This window comes from Pristiophorus japonicus, chromosome 15, assembly GCF_044704955.1.
Source record: "Pristiophorus japonicus isolate sPriJap1 chromosome 15, sPriJap1.hap1, whole genome shotgun sequence".
NCBI classification, from domain to species: Eukaryota; Metazoa; Chordata; class Chondrichthyes; family Pristiophoridae; genus Pristiophorus; species Pristiophorus japonicus.
In genome coordinates, this window is record NC_091991.1 from 61,430,359 (window position 1) to 61,457,409 (window position 27,051).

At 41.4% G+C, this 27,051-nt stretch overlaps 1 protein-coding gene across 3 annotated transcripts in view; it reads right to left on the reverse strand.

The window, feature by feature from the left end:
* LOC139280807 (ELKS/Rab6-interacting/CAST family member 1-like) overlaps window positions 1-27,051 on the reverse strand; it is a 1,247,673-nt gene that overhangs the window by 626,445 nt on the left and 594,177 nt on the right. For all 3 annotated transcript variants that reach the window (XM_070900522.1, XM_070900521.1, XM_070900523.1), the window contains one exon: window positions 621-781. In XM_070900522.1, coding sequence (XP_070756623.1) covers window positions 621-781 — 161 coding nt within the window. The remainder of the gene's footprint in view (window positions 1-620; window positions 782-27,051) is intronic.

The following is a 27,051-nucleotide window of genomic DNA, read 5'->3' on the forward strand; positions in this document are numbered from 1 at the left end:
CATTGTACGCACCCGGAGAGACCGCAATTTAGGGCCAAATATGTATACAAAACCTCTCTGAAAATTATTTCCTTTTACAAACAGCAGAATGTACTACTTTCATTTTATTATTCTCTTGATATTGTAGTACGCAATGAAGAACCAAAATCTTAAACTCCTTTTCTTCAAGTGTTAATTAAATAGAGAGCCAGTACAAACATGTTGCTTTTTCAGATAATACTGACAAAACCACACTTTTTTGGTATAGATCCCTCTGCTCTGATTCCTAATCAAGAGAGATGCTTTTCCATAACTTCCAACAATTGCACTCAAAGGAGCCCTGGCATGACCCCTCTTCCTGTAGGAAAACACCTAATCCCTGCTCAACATTTCCCCAAGAGTGGAATATCTGAAACACTCAGAGTAAGGAACTTTGGACGTGAATCTATGTCCTATCACTGTGTGCTATTCATTCAAATACTGAATAAGAACTCATGATCCATTTTGCAGCAATATACTACTGCTTGAGTAGAGGAGAAATGAAAAGGAATTTAGAAAATCAAACAAAAACAACTGTGTAGGGGAGGTAGAAGGAATACTACCTCATAATTGAAGCATTGAATTGAAAAGATTGCCCTTACTTCATTTCAAGAACTTCCTCTAGGTGCTTCCTCCTCTCGGCACGCAGATTAGTGAGGTGGGCTTCCTTTTCTGCGAGGGACTGCTGGGTAGAGGACAGCTTGGCTTTCATCAGTTCCAGTTCTTGTTTCACTTTTTCCATTGCTGCCATTAACTCTTCCACCTACAAAGCCAAATATTTGAGGTATATTTAAACAGCAGTAAAGTTTAACATTAACATTCAAAGCAATATTAATTCAAACATTATAAACACCGAACTGAATCCATTTACAGTACAATTAAAGCTTACCAGCCTACAAATCTAAAACTTTCCACACATTTTCACAAAGGCTCAATTTGTAATTGGACACATGATGTATTATTCAGCTATGCAGACCAGGAAGGCTTCATGTTCAATCGTTGAATTGTGCAAAATTCTTCTAAAACAGTATTGGATATTAAAAAATACTGGATGATAAAACAAGTGGCCTTAGTATCCATGGAGTAAAGAAAGAAATAATTCAGCCGGAGTTCCCGCTCCTGATCATTATCCCAGTGACTCCTTAAAAGTGCATGGGTTTAGACATTAGGTGAAGATAGGATTATGGTGTGCCGTAATCCAATAGTTTGCTGGCACTGATTGTCATGGTACCTATTTGAAGAATTCGATATATTTGAGGACTGACATTTTATGCTGATAATTCAGCTCTTCGACCCATGTGTCGGTTTATCAACATTTCACATGAAAAAGCAGATTTTTTTCAACAGCTGGTTATGCCCCAGAAATTGCCTTCTGAAATGTTTTAATACTTGCATTTTGCAACTTATTTGTCATGTATAACTCCTTTGGAGACGAACGCTAAATAAACATAGCCATTCAGTGCAACTCAGAAATTAACAGCCTTTTTAATATATGTGCACTTTCTGTCAACTCTTTGGAATGTGAATTCCCGTATCCACATTTATGATGGAAACTGGACATCAAATTCAGTTTTTATTACCTGGTATTCTTGTATTTTTAAACCAGAGATTTAGTGATCAAATTCTATAATTCTGTCACGTTTTCCAAAAAAACTAACTCGCTGGCCTTCTGTCAGCATGGCTTTCATGTCTGAGTCAGACACTGATGAAATAAGACACTTTCTTGCAGCAAAGTCCTTTCTAATAGTGGCTTTTGTCTGTGAGATGCTGACAAGTAACTCAGAACATCTTTTCTAAAAAGGTGTTCTTTCCAAAAAAATAGGCTACAGGTTGTTACGGAGAGAAATGGGCTGGAACAGGAAAGCACACCTACTTGCCACTATTTGTATTGGCAAATTGCCAAGTGGTAGTTGGTGTGGTCTGCCCACATTAGGGGGAAGAAGAAAATTCTGGTGGCATTTTTCTGGAGCAGGGACTCTGCCCCATTTTCTTCCTTTGGCTGCAGCAGGACCATCTAAAAATGGACAGAAAATAAGAGGAAAATGGAGTACACAGAAACACTAGAAGTGGGACTTAAAAGGAAACAAAAAAAGAGCTGTATTTAAAATCACAGACACTGTGACCCTGAAATTCTGGATTCCTGCTCTGCCTCCAGAAACGCAGTGGAGTGGGACGGTCAGCCACCTACTAAATTAGATATTGCTCTGTCCCAAATCCCAGGAATGGGGCCATTTTAATAACTGGAGTGGGCGGCCGTGGGGGAGCACTGCAGGAAAGCCCACGCCAAGGAAATAGTGGAAAATCTGAGTGGCAGCTTGAGGGAGAGGTAGAGGCCTTAATGGGAGAAAGATATAATTTTAGCAAAATCTTTCCTTCCCACAGGGGAACACATTTTTGGCACTATGAGGTAATCAATTCTCTCTGGGATCAATTACCTAGCCTCTCTCCGATGTTTGGCGCCTTAAGGCCAAGTACAGAACCTATGTCTGCTCTGAGCAGGCGTGACTTCTGCTGGGTCTGATGAAAGGCGGCTGATCAGAGTAGCCCAGGAATGCCCCCAGACAAAGCGTGAATCCAAATCATCACTTGGAAATTGACCAGCTGATTTTGCAGGCTTGAGATACTTCCATGTCGCTGCTGCTTTTCTCAGCATTGTTATTTTGATGTCAGGAGATATTGATTAAAATGGGGTAATTGAGAAGTATGCTGTCCTTTCAACTTTGTGCGTAAGATCTGAATTCAAGCCAGATCTATGGGATAAACATATTTTCTCGTTATTGGTTATAAAGATCCTACCCAGCATCAGATTAATAAATCTTAACTCTATTCCTAGTGTCAACACCACAAAATGGTTCACAAAAGGTTGTCATCTCATTTAGGGAGGCTGCCAGGAGTTTTTGTTTATGGCACATTGTGGGGAAGAAGCAGAAGAACTATGCCTTATATGCAACCTGGTTATACCTGACCTAGAAGTACATAAGGTAGACACTGTGTGTAGAAAGTTGAAGTGTTACATTTGCCAGAATTGACACCTGTCTTTTTAATGAGCATAAATGTATAGAAAAAAAAACACATCGGAGGAAAATCTCAGCTATCATAGGAAAGATGATCGATAACTCAACATTTCTTTTGTTAAAGGAACAGAAACAAAACATGCTTGAAATTTGTGTTTCATTTTTAAAAGTACTCTTGGTAGTGAGACCCTGCAAAGACACCACCGAATATCTATTCAAGATCCACCTACAATTTTAAATGAGTCACTTATTACAAAAGAATGGGCATTTCAAATGCAATTGCTCATAACAACCCTTTGCTGGTTTTCTCCGAAAAACAAAACTCCTCTCAGAGGATTTTGGATTTCTTACCCACAAGGATCACAGCATAAATGTAGAATGTATGACCTGTATTTGAGAATTTTCCTCTTTTTACAGAATTGATATTGGCTTTCATTCCTTCAGTGAAAGGGTCAAGACTGACAAATGGGAGCGTGAAGACCACAGATATGGAAGAGTGATCTAAGCAAACAACACATACTATTAGAAGGGGGCAAGCTCTCAACCTCAACAGCTCACAAAATATAAGCATTTCTTTTCCAAATTACTTATTTTTGTGCATACAGAAGATGGAAAGTGTGCATGTGTGCGCTTATCTGTCTTTGAGGGAGGGGAGGTTAAAATGCAACCTCAACAGCCTTAATGGAAAGAGAAAGCTGGAAGGGAAATAATAACAGCAGCATGCCTAAATTGAAAGTGGAGATTTAATCAATAATATTTTGAATCTACCATCATTCGACCAATTAAAATTAAATATATTATGCAAGGTCAATTCATGAATATAACTTTTTGGTTCTTCCTGCACATAGCACATGACATTCTGGGAGTACTGTGGAGAAGAGGGAGTTTATTTAGGGGCTAGAATTTTGGCACCAGCATCCATTCAAGGGCTGCCAGCAGCATTTCCAAGGATTGGGAGGAGGTGGGGTGGGGCCGGGGGTAAATGGGGCACATGTGGCATGGAGGGCAGGGAGGCAGAAGATGGGGCAAAATAGGGTAGGAAGAACAGGGCAGAAAAGTTTTTCAAGATATATTAGGGTCTCTAGTACAGCATCTGATCCTGATTGGGCAGAAAGAGAAATCCCTAATTTAAAGTTTCTTGGGGCCTTAATGCGCCTTCAACACAGTATAAGCACAGGCTCTCGCAGCTCCTTTGTGCTTGCGGGCTGCACTTGGATACCCCAGGTGCATTGCAGGCCTCAGGCCTCTGTATCTGATAATATGGGGTGCCCAATGTGCTTCCATAAGATCATAAGAATTAGGAGCAGGAGTCCATCGGGCCTGCTCCACCATTCAATAAGATCATGGCTGATCTTCAACCTCAACTCCACTTTCCTGCACGATCTTCATATTCCTGATTCCCCTAGAGTCCAAAGATCTATCTATCTTAGCTTTGAATATACTCAACAATTCAGCATCCACAGCCCTTTGTGGTAGGGAATTCCAAATATTCACAACTCTCCGAGTGAAGAATTTCTCCTCATCTGAATGGTCAACCCCTTATCCTGAGACTATGCCCCCTAGTTCTAGACTCTCCAGCCTGGTGAAACAACCTCTCAGCGTCTACCATGTACATTACCCTCAGAATCTGATATGTTTCAATGAGATCACCTCTCATTTTTCTAAATACCAGAGAGTATAGGCCCAATCTACTCAATATCTCCTCCTAGGACAACCCTCTCATCCCAGGGATCAATCTAGTGAACCTTTGTTGCACCACCTCTAAGGCAAGTATATCCTTCCTCAGATAAGACCAAAACGGTGCACAGTACTCCAGATGTGGTCTCACCAAAGCCCTGTACAATTGTAGTAAGACTTCCTTACTCTTCAACCCTCTGGCGACATTCGGGCCTTCATCTTGTACTCCAACCCTCTTGCAATAAAGGCCAACATTACCTTCCTAATTGCTTGCTGTACCAGCATGCTAACTCTGTTTCCTGTACGAGAACACCTAAATCTCTCTGAACACCAACATTTAATAGTTTCTCACCATTTAAAAAAATTCTGGATTTCTATTCTTCCTACCAAAGCGAATAACCTCACATTTCCCCACATTATACTCAATCTGTCACCTTATTGCCTACTCACTTAAGCTGTCAATGTATCTTTGCAGGCGTTTTGTGTCCTCCTCATAGCTTACTTTCCCACCCAGCTTTGTATCGTCAGCAAACTTGGATACTTTGCACTCTGTCCTTTCATCTAAGTCATTAATAAAGATTGTAAATAGCTGAGGCCTAAGCACTGATCCTTGCGGCACCCCACTAGTTACAGCCTGCCAACCTGAAAATGACCTGCTGATCCCTACTCTCTCTTTCTGGTCTGTTAACCAATCCTCTATCCATGCTAATATATTATCCCCAGCCCAATGAGCCCTTATCTTGTGTAGCAATCTTTTATGTGGCATCTTATAGAATGCCTTTTGGAAATCCAAATATACTATATTCACTGGTTCCCCTTTATCTACCCTGTTAGTTACATCCTCCAAAAACCATATGTTTATTAAACATGATTTACCTTGCAGAAAACCATGTTGACTCTGCCTAATCATATTATGTTGTTCCAAGTGCCCTGTTTCCACTTCCTTAATAATGGATTCCAGCATTTTCATGACAACTGAGGCAGAAGCAAAGGGCAATGGTTGATGGATGTTTTTGTGACTGGAAGGCTGCATCCAATGGGGTTCCGCAGGGCTCAGTGCTGGGTCCCTTGCTTTTTGTGGTATATATCAATGACTTGGATTTGAATGTTGGGAGTATGATTAAGAAGTTTGCAGATGACACTAAAATAGGCTGTGTGGTTGATAATGATGAAGAAAGCTGCGGATTGCAGGAAGATATCAATGTACTGGTCAGGTGGGCAGAACAGTGGCAAATGGAATTCAATCTGGATAAGTGTGAGATAATGCATTTGGGGAGGTCTAACAATGCAAGGGAATACACATTAAATGGTACGACACTGAAAAGCGTAGAGGAACAAAGAGACCTTGGAGTGCAGGTCCACAAATCCCTAACGGTAGCAGGCCAGGTAGATAAGGTGGTTAAGAAGACGTATGGAATACGTATCTTTATTAGTCGAGGCATGGAATACCAGAGCAAGGAGGTTATGCTTGAATTGTATAAAACACTGGTTTGGCCGCAGCTGGAGTAACGTGTGCGGTTCTGGTCACCACATTACAGGAAAGATGTGATTGCACTGGAAAGGGTGCAAAGGAGATTTACAAGAATGTTGCCTGGACTAGAGAATTTTGACTACGAGGAAAGATTGGAGATGCTGGGTCTGTTTTCTTTGGAACAGATGAGGCCGAGGGGAGACCTGATTGAGGTGTATAAAATTAAGTGGGACCTGGATAGAGTGGATAGGAAGGACCTGTTTCCCTTGGCAGTGGGGTCAACAACCAGGGGACATCGATTTAAAGTAATTGGGGGGAGGTTTAGAGAAGATATGAGGGGAAATGTCTTCACCCAAAGGGTAGTGGGGGTCTGGAACTCACTGCCTGAAAGGGTGGTAGAGGCAGAAACCATCACCATATTTAAAAAATACTTTGATGTGCATTTAAAGTGCCATAACCTACAGGGCTGCGGACCAAGAGCTGGAAAGTGGGATTAAACTGGAAGCTCTTGGTTAACCGGCGCGGAAGATGGGCCGAAATGGCCTCTTTCTGTTCTGTGAATTTCTATGATTCTACAACTGATGTCAGGTTAACTGGTCTATAGTTCACTGCTTTCTCTCTCCTTCCTTTCTTGAATAGCAGTGTTACATTTACTACCTTGCAATCCGCTGGCACCATTCCAAAATCTAGGGAATTTTGGAAGATCACAACCAATGCATTTACTATTTCTGCAGGCTTACTACTATTCTTCTTTTAATCTATTATCCTTAACTTCTTCAGTTAGCCATGGATCACTTTTGCCGTGGAGTTTTCATTTTCAATACATTCTCAACAATGTATATTTGTTGAGAATTTCTTCAAATGTTTGCCACTGCTTATCTAACGTCATAACTTTTAATTTAATTTCCCAATCTATCATAGCCGACTCAACTCTCATCTATTATTAGTCCACTGATTTATAGCAGGGTGGATAAAAATAACAGGTGAATGAAATTATCTTTTGATATCTAAAGGTTAAGACTTTGGAAACCAGTGGCTTCGGATTTTAAGATAGATGAATCCTCCTCAACCAACAATGGAAAAGCATTGGCCTGCTTTTCTTTTTCCCTTCATCCTTTTGGGGACACTTGTTTGAATCCAAATCTCTAAAAGGAAATGTTTATGATTTATGAATTATCACTGTGAAAAGGAGCAGTTAGAAAAGTTGGAGGTCCCTTCCTAAAATGCTCAAGCAACCCTTAGATAACATCAACCAAAGTACAGTATCAGCCTATGATCTGCGGAGAGCTCGAAGCTTGGATAATCCACAACCTTCAAATTGAGGAAAATCCTGTGAACATCAGTGGAATGGAGGAGCTAAATGGCTTGCACCATTAATCCTTTATAGCATAAAGAAACTTTGTGTCACTGCATGCATTGCTATTTCAAAATAACTATGTCCTAAGTAGAACAACTGAAGTTACTTATAAAAAGGAGACTGCAAAGAATCCAAAACATTTTATTCAGGTTTCAGTCTGATGACAGGTTTGTACGGAACTCAGGCATTCAGAGTAGATCGCATAGTAGTTGGGCACAGAGTAACAAACACTCCAGAATTCTTTGCCTGAGCAGTCTGGGAGCTCTTACAACAGAATGTTAATCTGTGATCCCCAGGGCTCAAATTCAAATCTCAGCTTGACTAATTGCAATGGGGGAGAGTTTTTACAGTTTTCTTCTGAAACACTAAACGGAAGCCACGTAATACTAGTAGTCAGAAAAAAAAACTTACAAGGGCAAAACCTAAGAAGTGCATCTTTTGTGGTTTAATTCTACACTGCCATCTATTTTGAGAGGATGAAGAACAAAGAAATGGTTGAGAAGGATGGAACTGGATAGAAAGAGTAGAATAGGAAATGCTCAGGAGGAAAAAGGGAAGGTGAAAAACAAGGGAGACACCAAAGGAAGAGGGAGGAATGGGAGAGAGATCAGGAGCAGAATGAGAGTGGGAGGTATGAGGGGAGACACAAGGAGTGTTTTCCTTTAAAATTTTACATTACAGTGGTAGGAGTTGTATGCTTTCCACAATGACAACACCAATACTTAAATCTTGATTGCAGATGGTGTGTAGTCTGAAGTTGCAAAATCTGCAAAAATAAACTTCAAATGTATAGTAGAAAGCTTGACAGTATAAAGGACCAAAAATTATTTCTGGCTCTCTCTCCTATGTTTTTTTTTTGCTGGCTTCTAATAGAAACTTTTGTATTTTTCTTACTGCAGACAATTTTAAAACCTCAAAGTTTTATATGTATAAACACAAATAAATAGTTATTTATAACAGGGGGAACTATTTTTTTTAAAGTGATCATGAAGGACAACAGATTGTTTCAATATCAACATTAGATGGTACAGCTCTGCAAGCTTCTAACACTGAATGGTGCTCTGATTAGTAAGCCCCTAACTATGTGAGATAGACATTTATATGGTTGGACGATCATATAAATTTAGCAACAGCAGAGCAGGAATTAAACTATGTAATGCAGTTATTGAGACACTTTTTGGACTGAAAACAAAGTCTGAGTCCATCAAAAACACAGGTGTAGCATCATAAATCAAGAGTAAAAAAATTTTTAAAAATGTAACTTAAAAAAATCCTCCAAATGCAATTAAAGAAGGTTGAATTATTACAAGCCTATGGCAATTACATTTTGTGAACATAGTTAAAATATCAGGTTGCAGCTTGTCCTGGAAAAAAGCAATGAACATACATCCATCTCTCAATAATATTAGCCTTTGCGTGTAAATAAGTGAAACATCCATGAGTAAAGGGAAGAATGAAGGAGAAGGGGCTGTGAAGCAGAAGCTGGCAGGTTCTGTGGTTGAGGCACTGTATACATTTAGCTGGAAGTAAATCCAGTCTTGTATACATCAAATGTTGTCTGTATAAATTGGAAGCCAAAGCAAATGTTGTTTTGTGCCTTGAGACCTTAAGATGGCCAGGTACCAATTTTTCTGCATTGTTGTAAACGCTCTTTGTTCTTGACCTTCTTGGTTTGATATGCTAACGGAGCCCAAAAAACATGGAGGTGCGAATAAATTATGTGAACTATTCAAAAGCAAAATACTGCGGATGCTGGAATCTGGAATAAAAACAGAAAATGCTGGAAATCTCAGCAAGTCAGGCAGCATCTGTGGAGAGGAAGTAGAGTTAACGTTTTGGGTCGATGACCCTTCGTCAGAACTGGAGTGAATATAAACTATTCACTTTGGAACAATGTCAGAGAGACAGATGAGAAAAGGACATTGTAAAATATATCCATCATTTTATGTTCACATTGAATACTGGGCAAATTGGAGAAAACAGCACATATAAACCATGGGTTTGGTATGGAGGGGGGGGGGGAAGAGAATTGTTCGTAAGAAAATAGCAACATGACGTGGAGCATCTTTGAAGACCAACATGTGGTTGTTCCAGTGTACTCCCACTGTAACTTCAGCAGGATCATTCCAGAATGTCCGGAAACCAGGCCACAATCCTGTGGAGGCAGAGCCATTACAAGGTCATCATCGTAAGGAAGGGAGGGGAACACAGGACTCCTTCTGTCAAGGGGTCTTGCACCCTGGACATTCAAAGGGATTTGGCGTACAGTTAGCATAGGTACCAGCCAACTTTGGGGTGGATGTGGGGACGAGGCTTGAATTATTGCCTGGACCCCGAAGATTGGGCTCAGAATGTTGTCTCTATATTTTTTAAGTGGCCCCTTTGTAAACTTTACCTCCAGAGAGACCCGACAATAGCCTGCGCTTATGGCAAGATGCGCTGGCCCATTGATTTTCAGAACCTGCATTGGAGTTTATGCCAGTGAACAATGCTACAGGGGAGATTTTCATCTTCAGTACTACAGGGACCAACCCGGAAGAGCATATTGGAAAATTGCACAATCCCAGCCCGTGGTTTTCTAATATGCATATAAGCCCATAACCATGTTTGAGAATATCCTAAAGAAAGGACTCCATACATGGAGAGATTCCGTTTGCCACATTTCACATTATCCCCCGTGAAGGGACAGACTTCATCTAGAAAAGTTTTGAGATTTAGCAAAGGTTGAACCAAGGCTTGGGGAATCTTGATGTTTGCATGGATATTGAAAAAAAAAACATTTGTATTTATATTGCGCCTTTCACGACTTCAGTACAGCTAATGAAGTACTTTTGAAGTGTAGTCACTGTTGTAAGGTCGGACAATTTTCTCTCAACAAGCTCCCACAAACTGCAATGTGATGAACAGAAAATCTGTTTTAATTATGTTGATTGAGAGATAAATATTGGCCAGGACACTGGAGATAACTCCCCGGCTCTTCTTCAATATAGTGCCATGGGATCTTTTATGTCCACCTGAGAGAGCTGGTTTAACATCTTATCCAAAAGAATGTGCGGCACTCCATCAGTACTGCACTGAAGTGTCAGTCTACATTTTTGTGCCAAGTCACTGGAGTGGGACTTGTACCCACAACCTTCTGACTCAGAGGCTAAAACTGCACAGTTTACCAGCATAAAGCATTGACAAGCTTCTTGCTGCTCATTAAGACAGTGCTACTCTACCAGTTAAGACACTGGCTTGTAGGATTATCTGATGCTGAGTGGAAGAATTCGAGTGGACAGTGAGAAATCTACTTCTCTGGTTCCACTGATGAGTCGGACTGGTTATTATCAACAATGCTCTGGAATATTGCAGTTCTGCCTGACTCTGTTATCAGAGGGTTGGTTCTGAACTGCTACTGCTAGACAGTCACTAGTTGGACATTAGACAACTGACTGGTACTGATTTGAGCCTTTTGTAGGTGGACAGCACTCACCAGAAGCTCTTTCTAATCGATATGATTAGAACAAATCACCATAAATTATGAGTGCATTTCAACCATTCTCCTGACCATCATAGGCAGTCCCTCGGAATCGAGGAAGACTTGCTTCCACTCTTAGCATGAGTTCTTAGGTGGCTGTACAGTCCAATACGAGAATCACAGTTTCTGTCACAGGTGGGACAGATAATCTTTGAGGGAAAGGGAGGGGGCAGGGAACCTGGTTTGCCGCATGCTCCTTCCGCTGCCTGCGCTGGATTTCTGCATGCTCTCATCTTTTGGATGAGATGTTAAACCAGCTCAGCACCCTCCCGAATGCACTTCCTCCACTTAGGGCGGCCTATGGCCAGGGACTCCCAGGTGTCAGTGGTGATATCGCACTTTATCAGGGAGGCTTTGAGGATGTCCTTGTAACGTTTCCTCTGACTGCCTTTGGCTCGTTTGCCGTGGATGAGTTCAGAGTAGAGCGCTTGCTTTGGGAGTCTCGTGTCTGGCATGCGAACTACATGGCCTGCCCAGCGGAGCTGACCAATTGCAGTCAGTGCTTCAATGCTCGAGATGTTGGCCTGGACGAGGATGCTAACTTTTGTGCGTCTGCCCTCCCAGGGGATTTTCAGGATCTTGCGGAGACATTGCTGGTGGTATTTCTCCAGTGACTTGAGGTGTCTAGTGTGCATGGTCCATGTCTCTGAGCCATACAGGAGGGCAGGTATTACTACAGCCCTGTAGACCATGAGCTTGGTGGCAGTTTTGAGGGACTGGTCTTCAAACACTCTTTTCCTCAGGCGGCCGAAGGCTGCACTGGTGCACTGGAGGCGGTGTTGGATCACTTCGTCAATGCCTGCTCTTGTTGATAGGAGGCTCCCGAGATAGGGGAAGTGGTCCACGTTGTCCAGGGCCATGCTATGGATCTTGATGTCGCCGTCTCCAGGCCAGGTCCAAGACCACTCCAACCTCTGTCGTCGAGCTACAGTACGCGGACGATGCCTGCGTCTGTGCACGCACAGAGGCTGAACTTCAGGACATTGTCGATGTATTTACCGAGGCATATGAAAGCATGAGCCTTACGCAAAACATTAGTAAGACAAAGGTCCTCCACCAGCCTGTCCTCGCCGCACAGCACTGCCTCCCAGACATTCTCCTGACCACCGCATGGATGTATACCATAACTCCACAAACTAATCATAATAGACGCCTAACTCTGCATGCATGATGATATGTTCTCATAGCTACCACCCACTTAACATCTTCCTGCATCAGTTGTCTACAGTCTGAGTTTCCTCATTAGCTATTGGACTGACATTTACCTGACTGAAGGATTTATCTGACATTCATCTGATTGAAGGACCTACACAGGGCATATCATGGCTGATCTGCACTTCAATTCCATTTACCCCGCCATTGTTTCATATCCCGTAATGCCCTTACTTAACAAAAACCCATTGATCACAGCCTGGAAAATTTCATTTCATCCAGCGTCCATAGCAATTTGGCCAGCTGCTGGGCGGGAAACGGAAGAAATAAAATGATAATACAGTCCTGCTGTTAAATTCGGCAAAATCTCTGCCTCCCTGGGATTGTCCCCTCCTACTACTACTTTCTCTCCCCGTAAATATCGGAGCCTATATTTGTGCAAATGGACATTGAAAAAATAAGAGGTAGAAAGAGCCATTTTTTCTTATAAAACAAAATCAGTTTTCTAAGTGTTTTAACTGCAGTTGTATCATTAACAGCTACTTCCACATGTAATTGATACATTGTGATTGGCACGCCAAGAAAGATCAATGGATCACAATGGTGAGAAAAATAACATCTATCATAGCAATCTAGTTAGAAGGGCAGAGATAGCTCCCTAATGGTTGTTTACAAATACACCACCTAACACATAACTGAATGATAAAAACGAGGAACATCCCAATTTAATCTGCACTCTGTGCTGAGTTAACAGATTTTAGCACCAGAAGCACTAGAATTGGCCTCATAGCAGGAATACACAGGAGTTTCTAATATAGATTATTTTGAAGAACTTTTAAGACTGTAGGATTTGTGTGTACATTGGCCTGTGGTTGGCTGGTACTGTGATGTTGCTGGAGTTTGCATCTTAAACAATATCTTGTTCGCTCTCTCTCTTTCTCCCTTCCTCTTTGATGCAACTGAACACTTAATCATAGCAAAATTGCTCATGAAGATTTGTCTTTTCCTTCCACAGCACAGTAGGGCTCCAACAGGTGTATTACTGCATAATTCAGAGGGATAAATATTTAAACAAATAATATCCTACAATTCCCCTTTAAAGGAGAACATAATAGTGAATCATCTCTAGCATGTCTGACGTAGAGACAGCAGCACATCTGCTGGTGGTAGGGTAAAGGAAGAAGTTGTACTTTACATTTCTAGTAATGCATGTATGTTGCAACAACCTGCATTTTCTTAATGGCTAGCCTGCAATTAAAGATTAAACTTCTGCATTCCTTCAGCAATGAATGACAACAGTTGCAAATATCTCTGGGTATATTCTGAGGAAGATAGTAAAGAAACACCTTTTTTTATGAAAAATATGAACAAAACTTATTTTGCTTGAGAATAGGCAACATCTGGAAAAGAAGCATATCTTGTACAAATAATGTGACAAATGCACTGAACTGTTTACCAAAAACTTTTTTCATGAAGGCAGTACGTCTTCAACACATATTGAAGGGGAGTTTTGAAAGTAGAGTGAGAAAACCATCCATGTCAGCTGACCCATCTTCATAATACATCAATCAAAAAGAAAAGGGTAAGCAGCAAGATACTGTCACCATAAATAATGACACTGGATTGGAAATTATTACAGGACATGGGGGAAGAGGTGATTAAATGGCACCAACATCGCATGCATAAGTTATTTAACAATGACTGTTGCTAACCAGCATTACCTCTATGAGAACAAACAGAGCAAAACAATGGGTTCAGCATTGTAGTGTAAGGAAGGCTGCACTCAATGAGTCCTTTATCAAGCAGCTTCAACCCTATATTCTCATAACCTGATTCACATTAATCAAGTATGTCCTCAACATCAGACATTGATTGAGATGCAAGTTATTTCAACAACCTGCAAAACGGAGTTAGGACTTTGATTGCTTTAACAAAGGAAATACAGGTTGAGTAGAAAAATCCATTTGTATTTCCTGTGTCCAGATCCAGGCCAGTCCGTCACCCAGTCATAGGTCTGCACAATTGTGCAAGACCTAAAAAGGAAGTAGAAGATGTTAAAGACAATTTAAAAAATAACAGTTTGCATTGTGAAATATTTGTCTCTGTGTTTAATGAATGCAGAGGGAATATGAAAGAGGGAGAAATAGGAAGAGAGAAAGAGGCGACTCAGGACAGAATGCAGAAACAATGACCATACATGCACTATGCAACAGCAGTGTTACTGCGAAATACCCATGTTTCTGGGAGACTGAAATCCAACATTTTAAAAATTAAACGGTAGTAAATATAAGCTATAATAGCTGAAAGGAGGTCCACAACTCACAGCAATAGTTCTATAAAAGTATATGGGTGACTAAGTGGAATATTTGATTGTGGAAACCTTAAATATTTTATTTAGTTCTTGTTTTAAGACAATACATTTATAATATGGAAAGCATCCTAATTAAAGGCGATTTAACTTTTCTCGTAGCAAAGACGACCAATTAAAATTGAATATTGGAGTCAGATGGCAAGGGAATTCTTGCGTGTTTTCCAGACTGTTGCATGTACAATTTCTTGCAAGGAAATCCATCACCAACTTTACACACAAGATATGGAGATCATTAGCACCACCATGATTTTTCTCTAAAACTGGTTACTGGCCAGTAAATACATATTACATCAATTCAACCCACAACTCACAACTGAGGGAGGGTGGGGGGAGGAGGAGGAGGATGTTGTTCTCCATTCATCACTTGTTCTAATAGAGAGATGAAATTGGGGAACTCATCATATGGAAGAATAGTAAGCATTAGCGGGGTAGTATCTCAATACTTCAGTGATTAGAAACCTCTCTGGCTTGGGGGGGTCTGTGTAGGGGAAGAGAATTAAATTTGATCTGAAAATATGAATCAACCAGAAGAACAGATTCACAATTGTAAAAGGGCATCATACTGTATGAATATCTGATTTACATGTGCAGATATTTCCATTTTCCTCACTTTAGCTATATAATTTGTTTAACTTCTCAAATATTTATTTCATTTCTGGGATTTAGGGACAAAGGAGCTACAAGTTTCAGCTTAGAAGCAACTGTGCTACCACTGAACTAAGACAGAACGTCATTGGTTCAAGCCTCACTCCAGGACTCAAGCATATAATCTCCGCTGGCACTTCAGTGTAGTACTGAGAGTGTGGTGCTGTCTTTCAGATGAGACATTAAATTGAGGCCCTATCTGCCTATTCAGATGGATGTAAAAGACACATGGCATTATTTGAAGAAAAGCACAGAGTTCTGTTGTACTACCCAACATTTGTCCCTCAACCAACACCATTCAAAGTAGATTAACTTCTTATTTGCTTTTGTGGGACCTTGCTGTGTGCATATTGGCTGCCACATTTGCCAACAAAACAACAGTGACTAAATTTCAAAAATAATTAATTGGCTGTGGAGTGTTATGAGATATTCTTAACTCATGAAAGGCGCATTATAAATATGACTTCCCCCTGCACCACCCCCTCTCCCTTCCCCACACAGTGCATCAAAGTTCCTACACAATGACAGCTTTTAGATCTCCAAAAGACAAACTCAGTTTGGTTCCTAAAGGACATGGATGCATCACACAAAAATGCCTTTCAGTGTGCACTGGTCACTTTTTAAAAATGTAAGTTAAAGATAAATTTGACGCATTTCGCTTATTTTATAGTGCATATTCATCTACGGTAGTTACTTGTATGCTTATTAAATAGTGATCTTGTAACAGTGAAACTGGTTTATTTCTGAAGCTACACAGAGGAATTGGCAGATTGAAGCCATATTCTGGACAGATCTAAACAAAGATAGAAGGTTTACATCCATCTGCTTATTCAGTTTACTTTTAATTTTAAATCCTTTTTTCTTCCAATTAAATGTTGTGTGCTGATGACAGCAAATGGTTGTTCAAGCTACTGTTCCTGTGTGTGGGAGCAGTCATTAAATCAGGATGCTTAAGGGATGATCACCTCATTGTAAATATTTCAGGCAGATATAATTCAGCCTGTTCCAAAATCTCTACAGTAATGGTACTAGAATAGTTGCTGGGGAAAATTCAGAAAGCAGTATGAAGTTTTACAATCTAATTTTCACATTATTGACTTTTTAAACATTTTTTTTATATAAATCAAAATATAAAAAAGGGAAGTACGACTATTAGAAGCGATGATGCAATCATTTCCTTCATACCTATGAAACTTAGTCAATTTGTCCTTAAATTCTACCTCTGCTAGTGCAGCGGAGCAGAAGCTCTGTCCACCCATGCCAGGAACCACAGATCCAATTCCACATTGTGGGAATGCAGTCATTTGCACAGTTAGCGTGTTCACATCATGCCTATAAGAGCAGATCTGTGGGACCCACCACGGATCACTGGCCGGCATGTCACTCTGATGGCGAAGAGGAGGCTCCAAAAAAGTTCCAAAGAAAATCTTTTTTGCTTCTTCTGCTCCCAATGGAGCTAGCCTGGTTCTTGGGAAAGGTAATCAATGCCTTTAAGGATCAATTAACTTTCCCTCAAAGGCTCTCATTGCAACTCTGGCTAGCTTTCACCGAGCAAAAGTTCTAACTGAGGCCTTTGAAAGAATTCCAGTAGTAGTCTGGCAACTTCCCCACAACATGCTACCTTGACATGGTGGGGTCGGGTCAGATGATCAGCCCATATGGCCCCTTCCCCTATTTACATGGCATGTGCAAATAGGGTAGATTACAGTTTGCATCCCAAATTTCTGCTCCCCCAGAGGATAGCAACAAGTCCACCTTCTCAAAATCCAAGGATTTTGGGCCAGTGTCTCTTGCAGTGTCAGTCAGGAATGTCTCCCACCTAGCTACTCTGATGCCGCACTCTCAGTTGAAACAAAAGTATATTGAAGTTGGTGATAATTCTTGCAATGACTTGGTTTTTAAGTGCAGTGGGGTAACAGATGAACAGCTGCACTCACTCTGAAGTACCACAGATACATGAAGAATGGAAACCAGACACAATGATGTTTTTTCTGGACAGGAATAAGACAGCAGGAAATAACGTGAATGAACTAGAATTAAAAAAGACGCTTCCCATACCTTGAACCATTTAAAGTCAAAGTTGTTGGACTCATGCAAACTTTCATTAACATGCTTCGCACGGGCATTGTGTAGCATAATGGAATAAAAGAAAGAGAAGCATGCAAAGTATTTACTAGAAGATCAGGAAGAAGCACTTAAATGCATTACTAAATGCAAATTCCATTATTCCACAACCATTTACATATATAAAATATTAATTTAATAATCTGTAGGTCACATTTTACAGACATATTTGTACGGCTCAGTTGCCACACTGAGCTATGCAGGCTCTTGTCAGTAATGTAGAAGCCAGAATACATTTAAAAACAGACTACTATAATTTTAACAAAACATGTTCTTGCCAGTAATTATTTCAGTAAAATTAAAACAAGTTGAAAAATATCAATAGAAAGCCTCAAAACATTTTTTTTAAACCTACTTTTCTTTACTCAAACCCTATTTAAAAAAAAAATAATTTTCACTCCATTCCTCATTGCCAACATTCCTTGAGTAAAAGAATTGATATGAAAGCTATTCTTAATGCTGCTCTTGTGCTGACTAATGGAAGGATCACAAGCCCACTCCACAATGACACTCGGGATCATGGTCAATCATGCCCTCAGACTTAGTAACATAGCATGTTTCAGAACTAGTTCCCAGCTAGAGAAGTTTGTATTTTATTATGTTACAAGTTATTATGTTACAAGTTCTATTATCTGTGCAGACTCCAATATGGCTGAACATAGACCCCACATTTTGTTACAGAATTAAACAATGCATTTATATGCCCGCAAATACATCTACTTTATTATAAGATCCGACATAACCTTAATACATAGTTTACCCAGATTTTCTTTTCCGTGTAAACCCAGCTGACAAGCACACTTAGCTAAACACTGAAAATAGGAGAAAGTGGATTTATCTTTAAATATGTTGTGTGCATTACAGCAAAAAGTTTACTTCCTGTTGCCCAGGTATGTGCAATGGAATTAAGATTGCTAGCTTTGATAAAGATATTCACTACATGTAAACACATTGGGGCAGACTTTAACTCACTGATTTTGGCGGTAATGGCTTCAAAATGGGGTTGGTAAACTTACTGCCTCTTTAGAAGCACCTCTCCAGCTGTCATTATTTTTACAGGAACCGACCACTGGGCGGCTGAAGTGTCCACCTGTTTCAGACAGTCGGCTCCCTTTACATCAGCAAATCGTGGTCCTATCACATGCACATGACTCCAAATGTCATTTTAGGACAGAACTGAACATTGCATATGCTGTGCACACTCCAACCAGTTTTACTGGTGACACAGCGAAAGAGGCCACAAAAAGTCATGTTTAAATTATTTTTGTGGGGCTAGAAGGAGCAGCCATGCCCCTACTGGCCATACAAAAAAATCTCGGCAACTGATGACCCAGGTTCTCCCCATCGCAAATATGACCGTCTCCAAAGGTTTACCTTGCTGCCTGCTTGGCGGCCCCTCAGTCAGCTGGGCAACCTTCGGGCTACCTGATATTGCACTGGTTGAATCCGCAGCTTGCAGGTTCTATTTAAATGAGGCACAGGCCTCAAATTAGCTCTGGACTCTTTGCTGGCGGAACAGGTGTCCTGCCACCCGGTGTGCTCCACTGGTTAGCCATCCAAAAGATAAAATCTACCCTATTGATTCAAACACAGCATGTAATGGAGGGAAAATTTCTATGCTTGTCAAAGTGAAGAATGTTTCTGGGAAAAGGATGTTTTTCTAATTTTCACAAAAAGTTCATTCCACCAGAAAATTGATAGTAATGGAGAATATGTTAAATTAGCTATTTGGGTAACTGTTGCTTAATTATTGGTCAGCCCAGAGTTTTGAAGCTATTGGAAACAACACTGATGTCCAAGAATAACATAGTTCTCCAAGTTCTATACAGGGTATTAGATTGTTAGAATTAATATTTTCAAATACAATGGGATCCTGCGTGCCTCACTTAATTAGGAGGTCGTCTGTCGAGCCCCTGCCGACTCTGTGCAAGAGCACTTCAGCTAGTCCCATTTCAATTTAGCCCTGCAACATTTTTGCCTTCAGGTACTTATCCAATTCCCTTTTGAAAGCCACAATTCAATCTGCCTCCACCACCCTCTCAGGCAGTGCATTCCAGATCATAACCATTCGCTGCGTAAAAATGTCGCCTTTGTTTCTTCTGCCAATCACCTTAAATCTGTGTCCTCTGGTTCCCGACCCTTCCGCCAATGGGAATAGTTTCTCTTGATCTACTCTGTCTAGACCCCTCATGATTTTGAACATCTCTATCAAATCTCCTCTCAATCTTCTCTGCTCTATGGAGAACAACCCCAGCTTCTCCAGTCTATCCACGTAACTGAAGCCCCTCATTCCTGCAACCATTCTTGTAAATCTTTTCTGCACCCTCTCCAAGGCCTTCACATCCTTCCTGTCATGCAGTGCCCAGAAATGGATACAATACTCCAGTTAAGGCCAAACCAGTGTTTTATAAAGGGTCATCATAACTTCCTTGCTTCTGTACTCTATGCCTCTATTTATGAAGCCCAGGATCCCATATGCTTTTTTTAACAGCTTTCTCAACCTACCCTGCCATCTTCAATGATTTGTGCACATATACCCCCAGGTCTCTCTGTTGATGCTCCCCCTTTAGGATTGTACCCTTTAGTTTATATTGCCTCTCCTCATTCTTCCTACCAAAATGTATCACTTCGTACTTTAAACATTGTTTAAACTGATGATACGATTTTTAATTATTAACATAAAAAGGGTAAAGATCGAGACAACATAACAGAAACAGGATTCCAACTTATTTGCAATGTCTCTCACTCCCTCTTCCCTTCACTCTTTCTCTCACATCCTCTGCTCTCTCTTTTTCTCATCCTTACTTTGTCTTCTTTTATTTCTTTCTCTTTATCCCTTTCCCTTCCCATGTCTTTTACCTTCCTTTCTTTATCCTCTTTTTCCATTTTCTATCTCTCTCCTCTTACCATTCCAAATTTCTCTCTCTCTCCTCCCCCCGCCCCTTCTCATTCCTGCCCTCTTCCCCTCCCTTTCTGTATCCCTAACACCTCCTTCTTTGCTCTCTTTCTGTCAGTTCTTCCTTTCCTATTTCTTTTCATCTCGTGCTTCTTTTTCTCTCACTCTCTTCTCCTGGTTCTCCCTCTCCCCTCATCTTCTGGCTCACTGCTTTTGTGCCTCTCCTTTTCTGGATCCAAGTCTTTCTCCCCTTTTCTGGTGTTTTCTCTCTACTTTTCTGGTTCATTTTCTCTCTGCTCATAGTTTTCCTGGTTTATTTTCCTTTGAGTTTTCACACCCTTTCCTCTTCTGCCTCTCTCCTTCCTCTTTATTTTACTCCCTTTTCTCTACTTCTTTGTTCCTTCCCTATTTTCTATCTATTCTTCTGTTTATTTCTTCCAAGATATGGAGATTGTAAAGTGGGATGAAAGTGGGCTCTTTGAACCAGAGAAGGGCATCAATGATAGAACTGAGGGTGTAACTGAGCAGAAGTAGTATTGTGAGGAATGGCGGGCCAAACAGTTGGGAAAGTGCCATTGTAAGTGACTTGGTGGCGAGTTATTTCCAAAGGCGGACGGAGATGAGGGGTTGGAAGGGGGAAAGGGATGTGAGTGGTAAGGGATACGAGTGATCAGAGATGGCCTTATCTGTGATTGAGATGATGGGAATAGGGAGGCCACGTGAGATGGCATGGTCAAGGGAGTAGCCGTGAATATGGGTAGGAGAGTTTATATGGAAGGACAGGTTAAGGGAGGATAGGAGGGCAGTGAACTCAGTGGAGAGAGGGAAAGATGAGTTGAGATGGAGGTTAAAATCACAGAGGCTGAGAAGTTGCATGGTGCAGAGACTGAGGGACGAAAGCAGTGAGGATATCTGTGATAAACTTGGCTTGGGGCTTGGCTTGGGGCAGTAGAGAATGAGGATTTTAAGGGCGAGTGGAATGGAACAAAGTGAGGTGCTCCAAGGAGGAGAAGGACCCAAAGGAGTATGGGGACAGACCAAGGCAATACTTGGTGATAAACGCCCTCAAATCTTCTACCAAGCTCATGGTCTACAGGGCTGTGGTGATACCTGCCCTCCCATATGGCTCAAAGACTTGGACAATATACAGTAGACACCTCAAATCACTGGAGAAATACCACCAACGATGTCTCCGTAAGATCCTGCAAATCCCCTGGGAGGATAGACGCGCCAACGTTAGCGTCCTCAATCAGGTCAACATCCCCAGCATCGAAGCACTGACCACACTCGACCAGCTCCATTGGGCGGACCACATTGTTTGCATGCCTGACACAAGACTCCCAAAGCAAGCACTCTACTCAGAACTCCTACACGGCAAGCAAGCCCCAGGTGGGCAGAGGAAATGTTTCAAGGATACCCTCAAAGCCTCCTTGATAAAATGCAACATTCCCACCGACACCTGGGAGTCCCTAGCCAAAGACCACCCTAAGTGGAGGAAGTGCATCCGCGAGGGCGCCGAGTACCTAGAGTCCCGTCGCCGAGAGCATGCAGAAAACAAGCGCAGGCAGCGGAAGGAGCGTGCGGCAAACCAGTCCCACCAAATCTTTCCTTCACCTGTGACAGAGACTCTAATTCCCGTATTGGACTGTTCAGTCACCTAAGAACTCACTTTTAGAGTGGAAGCAAGTCTTCCTCAATTTCGAGGGACTTCCTATGATGATGATGGTTTCAGCAAGACAATTGTAGAAGGTACAGCCAGGCGGGGAGGTTTCAGTAAGGGGAAAGGCGTCATCATCTGTAAGCCAAGTTTCCATCAAGCCATGATGTTGATGTCCACAATAAGGTAATGAATGGCAAGGGTCTTGTTCCCAAGTGAATGGACATTCTGTATTGAGATGCAGTGAGAGGCGGTGATTGTTGATCCATTGGCAGAGTCCACAGGGTCAGCAGTGGAAGGGGTGAGCAGGACAGGATGGAAGATTAACCCCCAGCTGGTGTGCTGGGTGGGAAGGTCAGCGAGAAAGGAGAATGTGGAATTTGGGATTGCCTCATAAGTAGGCATTGATGAGGCCTTGATTGGCTCTTTGGTGAATACCAAGAGAGGCACAGAGGAAAGCTGTAGGCTTATCCAGGAGGGAGTCAAGCCTGGGATGGTGGCAGGAGAGTCGGAAGGTAGAGGTAAAGATAAGGGTTGGTGCAGGGATTTGGGGGGTGGGGCAAAGTACTCAGAGGAGAGAAATGAATGGAGGCATGGCTGGGTAACAGGAATGGGTGGAGACAGGAAAGAAGGGCCCGAAGGAATAAAGAGGGTAAAAAGGCAGATAGAAATGGGCTCGATTCTGGAGCGGCAACAAAAATGAGCACGTGAATGGACACAGAATAAATTCATGCTACATAGGCATCGCCAAGATTAGGATCAATATGTCCAGGTTGTACACGAAGAATAAAGAGGAGACAATAAGTGAGAGTCCAAAGTTAAAGTCTGTGGTGGAATGAAGTTGACGTGTAGATAGAATTGAGTAACTTTGGAGAACTGACGAACTAATGTCCAGGTTTGGAGACAGGTGTGGAGGGCGAGTGAGTACAGGAGCTGGTTGAGGGTCAGAGTTTCAGTGGTAGCACTGCTAGAAGTTTTCCTGTGGAAAATGGAGAGCTGACGAAGCATGGAGAAGTGACCATGAGCCAGTGTTGATCCAGAGGCTCACCAGAGGTGAGTAGTGGCCTTGGTGATTTGTAGCGCACACAAACAGATCCTTAACCTTAAAACTAAGGCATTCCCTTTTCCTATCCTTATAAAGGAAGCTTGCCCTTTATATATTTCCCAGAGGGAAATGTAATGGTGCTAGTCCACTGTTGTAGCACATGCAATAAGCCTTGAACAAAGAAGAAACATGTTTGTCTGATGCCAGGTGTTTATCCGTGATACTCTGATTACACTAACAGAAGATCAGAATCAGAAGGTTGCGAGTTGAGACGCCCTTCAGAATGTGTTCATGTATTCTGAGCTGCCAGTTCATTGTAGTTTTGAGGGTTCGGCACTGTCAAAAGGGTTGTCCTCTGGATTAAACATTAAATCAAGGTCATGTTTGTCTGTTCAAGTGAATGTTAAAGATCTGGGAGCAAATCAGGGAGTCTTCCAGTTTCCTGGCCTACATTCTTTCCTCAAATTATACGATCAAGGAAACTGATAAACTGGTCATTCAGCTCATTGCTGCTGATCAGGTATTGCTGGTGCAGAATGGCTTCTGTACTTGCCTGCGAAAGTCACTGAGCTTTAAAATTAATTCATTCCGTGAAATGCTTTGTGACATTTGGACATTGGGATTAAGCGCAACATAAGTGCAAGTATTTCTTAATTTAATTCTTCTGAATGCCATTGTCATTGTGATCAGTCGACAAATAAAGATATGCACAAAAATGGGTATGGAATAATTTGGTTACTTAATCAGTTTTACCACACCAGTGTAGATATAAAAGATAGAAGATATTACTAGCAGTTAAGAAGCAGCAATGGTTATGCTTACATCAGAAACTGCACAAATCAAAGCTGAACAATGTATGAGAACTACCACATTACATTACTGTCTGATACAACTTGCCATTGATATAACGAGAGGAAAATTGCGGCTGGAAGCTTCCTTCGTACGAACGCCTCCGACCCGAAAAAAATTAATGAAAGTATCTGGTAGAGACTCCGGTCGGAGGCCTAGATTCGCTGCGCAGCGCATAGGAAGATGCCTTTCAGAAACGTACGTACAAAGCTGGAGTCATGTGGGCCTGGACCACCAATCACTATGCAATATTCTCATTGATAAAAATAGGAGCTCTGTTTGTACGGACTCCCATCACTATCAATGAGAAAAACCCCTAAAACACCGAAACACAGCATAATAAATAAATAAATAAATAAATAAAACAGCTCACATATTTAAAATTAATTGAAATTAAATGTTTTAGAAAAAAACATTTTGGAATTTTTTTTTAATGTGTTTTAATAGTGTTAAAAATAAACTTACCTTAATGGACAGGGTTTTTAATATAAAAAAGTGTTGACATTTAATTTTTATATGTTTTAAAACTTTTACACTGTTAAAAGTAAGCTATGCGTCTGCTTTTACTAGGCGTAAAAGTTTGAAGGACATTCGCTGGGCATGAGTTGATTAGAAAAGTTGGTTTTCAGCACATGCACATTGCGCCCCTGAAACCTGCTTTTGCGAGGCCTCGCCGGGTCCATGTGCACTTCGTATGGACCCGGCGAGAACGGAATTTTCGGCCCATAATATATTTTCACGTGTGGTGAAATTTAAAGCTGGTGACCAATATGAGACCGATAGCAGACATTCCATTGAATAGCAGATTGCAAGTGCAAAAGTATTCCATTTAATTTAATGCCATCATGCCACTGGTTTATAATGACTAAATAAGTCAAACTTTTAAGGCCCAGAATTTGCAGTCCTGATGATGGTGAACTGGCAGCGTTTGCCGTCATTTCGCCTTTGAAACTGACTGCAACTTCAGGATTTAGCGCAGCCGAATGCGCGAATACTGAAGTAGCAGTCAGTCATTCACTGCTACTCCACAGGCTGCACTGTGCCCCACCCACACAGTGCCAGCAATCAGTGAAATCTCTCAAAACATGGAAACTGATGAAAACTTCAGCTCTTCTATAGCAATTATGCTGTTAAATACCCCATTAAAAGTTAGACCCAAAGGGATTAGGTAAGTAGGGTTTTAACAGTGTATTGACTGCTAAATAAAGCTTATGGCCCTGAATTTTAGTTTTGTGCAGTGTCAAATTTATCCATTTTAATAAAAATTAAAATTAAGAAACTTAAAAAAAAAATTATTTTTAAAAGTTTTTTCATCTGTATTTCAGAGCCACCAATCTTTGTTTTGCTCTCCCTAACAATTTTTAAAAGTTAGAATCTGAGTCGCTTATCCACTTCCTGGTTCGCTATCTGTGAGAATTCTGCGTTTTGATTGGTTGTTTAGACAGCTTGTTGACGTCACAGCAGCTTTCACTGGGTATCCCCAGTAATTTCCGATGATTTCAACTACGCATCGGAAAGCCTGAAGTTCTCGACAGAGCGATTGCGAGATCTTTTATGACACTTACTTCAGTGCCAGCGGCAAAAGGCTTTGCTTCGCCAATGACCACAAATTCCAGGACATTATTTATATTACATGGGAGTCCAGAATGTTTACTGGTGTTTAGGGATTAGAAAACGTTAGAAATTCATGTTGCACAATTGTACCGTTTAAAACAGCATAGCTTCTTACTTGTTTCTCATCACTGTATCCCTTGCAGGCTGTTTGACATCATAACATTCCTAATACAATGCCACAGAAAAGCAACAGGGCAACTAGAAACAGCATTTCAATTTTTTCAAGCTGTTTTGAGTCATTGTTCCTCTTTTTTGGCTTTATAACTTGCTTAAAATGCTGCCAAACAGCAATATTAGAAGTTCTTGCACTGCATCAGAAGAGGAGAAGATGAAACAAAGGCACAGAAGCAGAACAGACTTTGGAACAGAGACCTCAAACAGCCAGCAACGGAGTGGGGAACAGTAAAGGAGCAGAAGCAGCCAGCCAGCCAAATCAAGCAAGTCGCACTTAGCATCAATAGTAGACCCAGAGAGACTCATAATGTGACATTAGGGTACAGCAGTAAAAGTGGGAAACATCTGTATCAACAGAGAAACTTATCATAGAAACTGATTGCTATTTGCCACTTCTCAGCTGCGACATGGCTGGACACTAAAAGTAAATTATGCATTTTGTACGGGTCATTGGAGAATAAAATGTGTTGTGGTAAGGATTCGGAGAGCATGGTGGGCCAGGGTTTGGGCTGGGGAAGTGTGGGGGCTCAGGCAGGGAACAGTGAGGATGGGGCTTAGAAGGTAGAATGCAATCAGTCATTGGGACCTTGCCATTTGGGAGGGAGCAGGAGCCAGCATTCTGCCTCGGGTTTTAAAAGCCAGCAGCATTGTAAAGAGGCCAAAACACAAAGAGGTTGTTTGGATACAGAACAAAAAGTTGTTTCGCTGAAGAATAGCTGAGGTTAGCGAGGTCTGATGGCGTGACTACAGCTCTCAGGTTCACAAAAGAAGCTGTGCAAGTGTTTCTCCATTAATTCTGGCAGAGAAGGAGACATTGTTTGGCACAGAGTAAGGCAGGTCTGCAACGAGAGCAGGACAACAAGCACTGTCAGGAGGTGACCAGGGTAGTCAGTGCTAACTCTAAGACTGTATTCACTGCAACTCAGTACTGGAAACAGTTCAATTACCTTATTAGGCCTGCAGAGCAACAGGATCAAGCCACAGCTTTCAAGAAGGCTCTACAGTAAGCATGTCTGCCACTTGCACTCCCGTGTCAGTCTGTTAAAGTGCTAGAATTGTTTACCCCCAATGCCCAGGAAGCTGCATGGTCACTTTTACATCTCCAGTCTTCACACAGAAGTGTTCCTTCATCCAACTAAAAGTCTCATATGATATGTAAATGCAATCGGTCACCAACCCCATTATAAGAACATAAGAAATAGGAGCAGGAGTAGGCCCCTCGAGCCTACTCCACCATTTAATACGATCATAGCTGATCCGATCATGGACTCAGGTCCACTTCCCTACCCGCTCTCCATAACCCTTTATTTCCTTATCATTTAAGAAACTATCTATTTCTGTCTTAAATTTATTCAATGTCCCAGCTTCCACACAGCTCACTGAGGCAGCGAATTCCACAGATCCACAACCCTCAGAAGAAATTTCTCCTCATTTCAGTTTTAAATGGGCAGCCCCCTTATTCTAAGA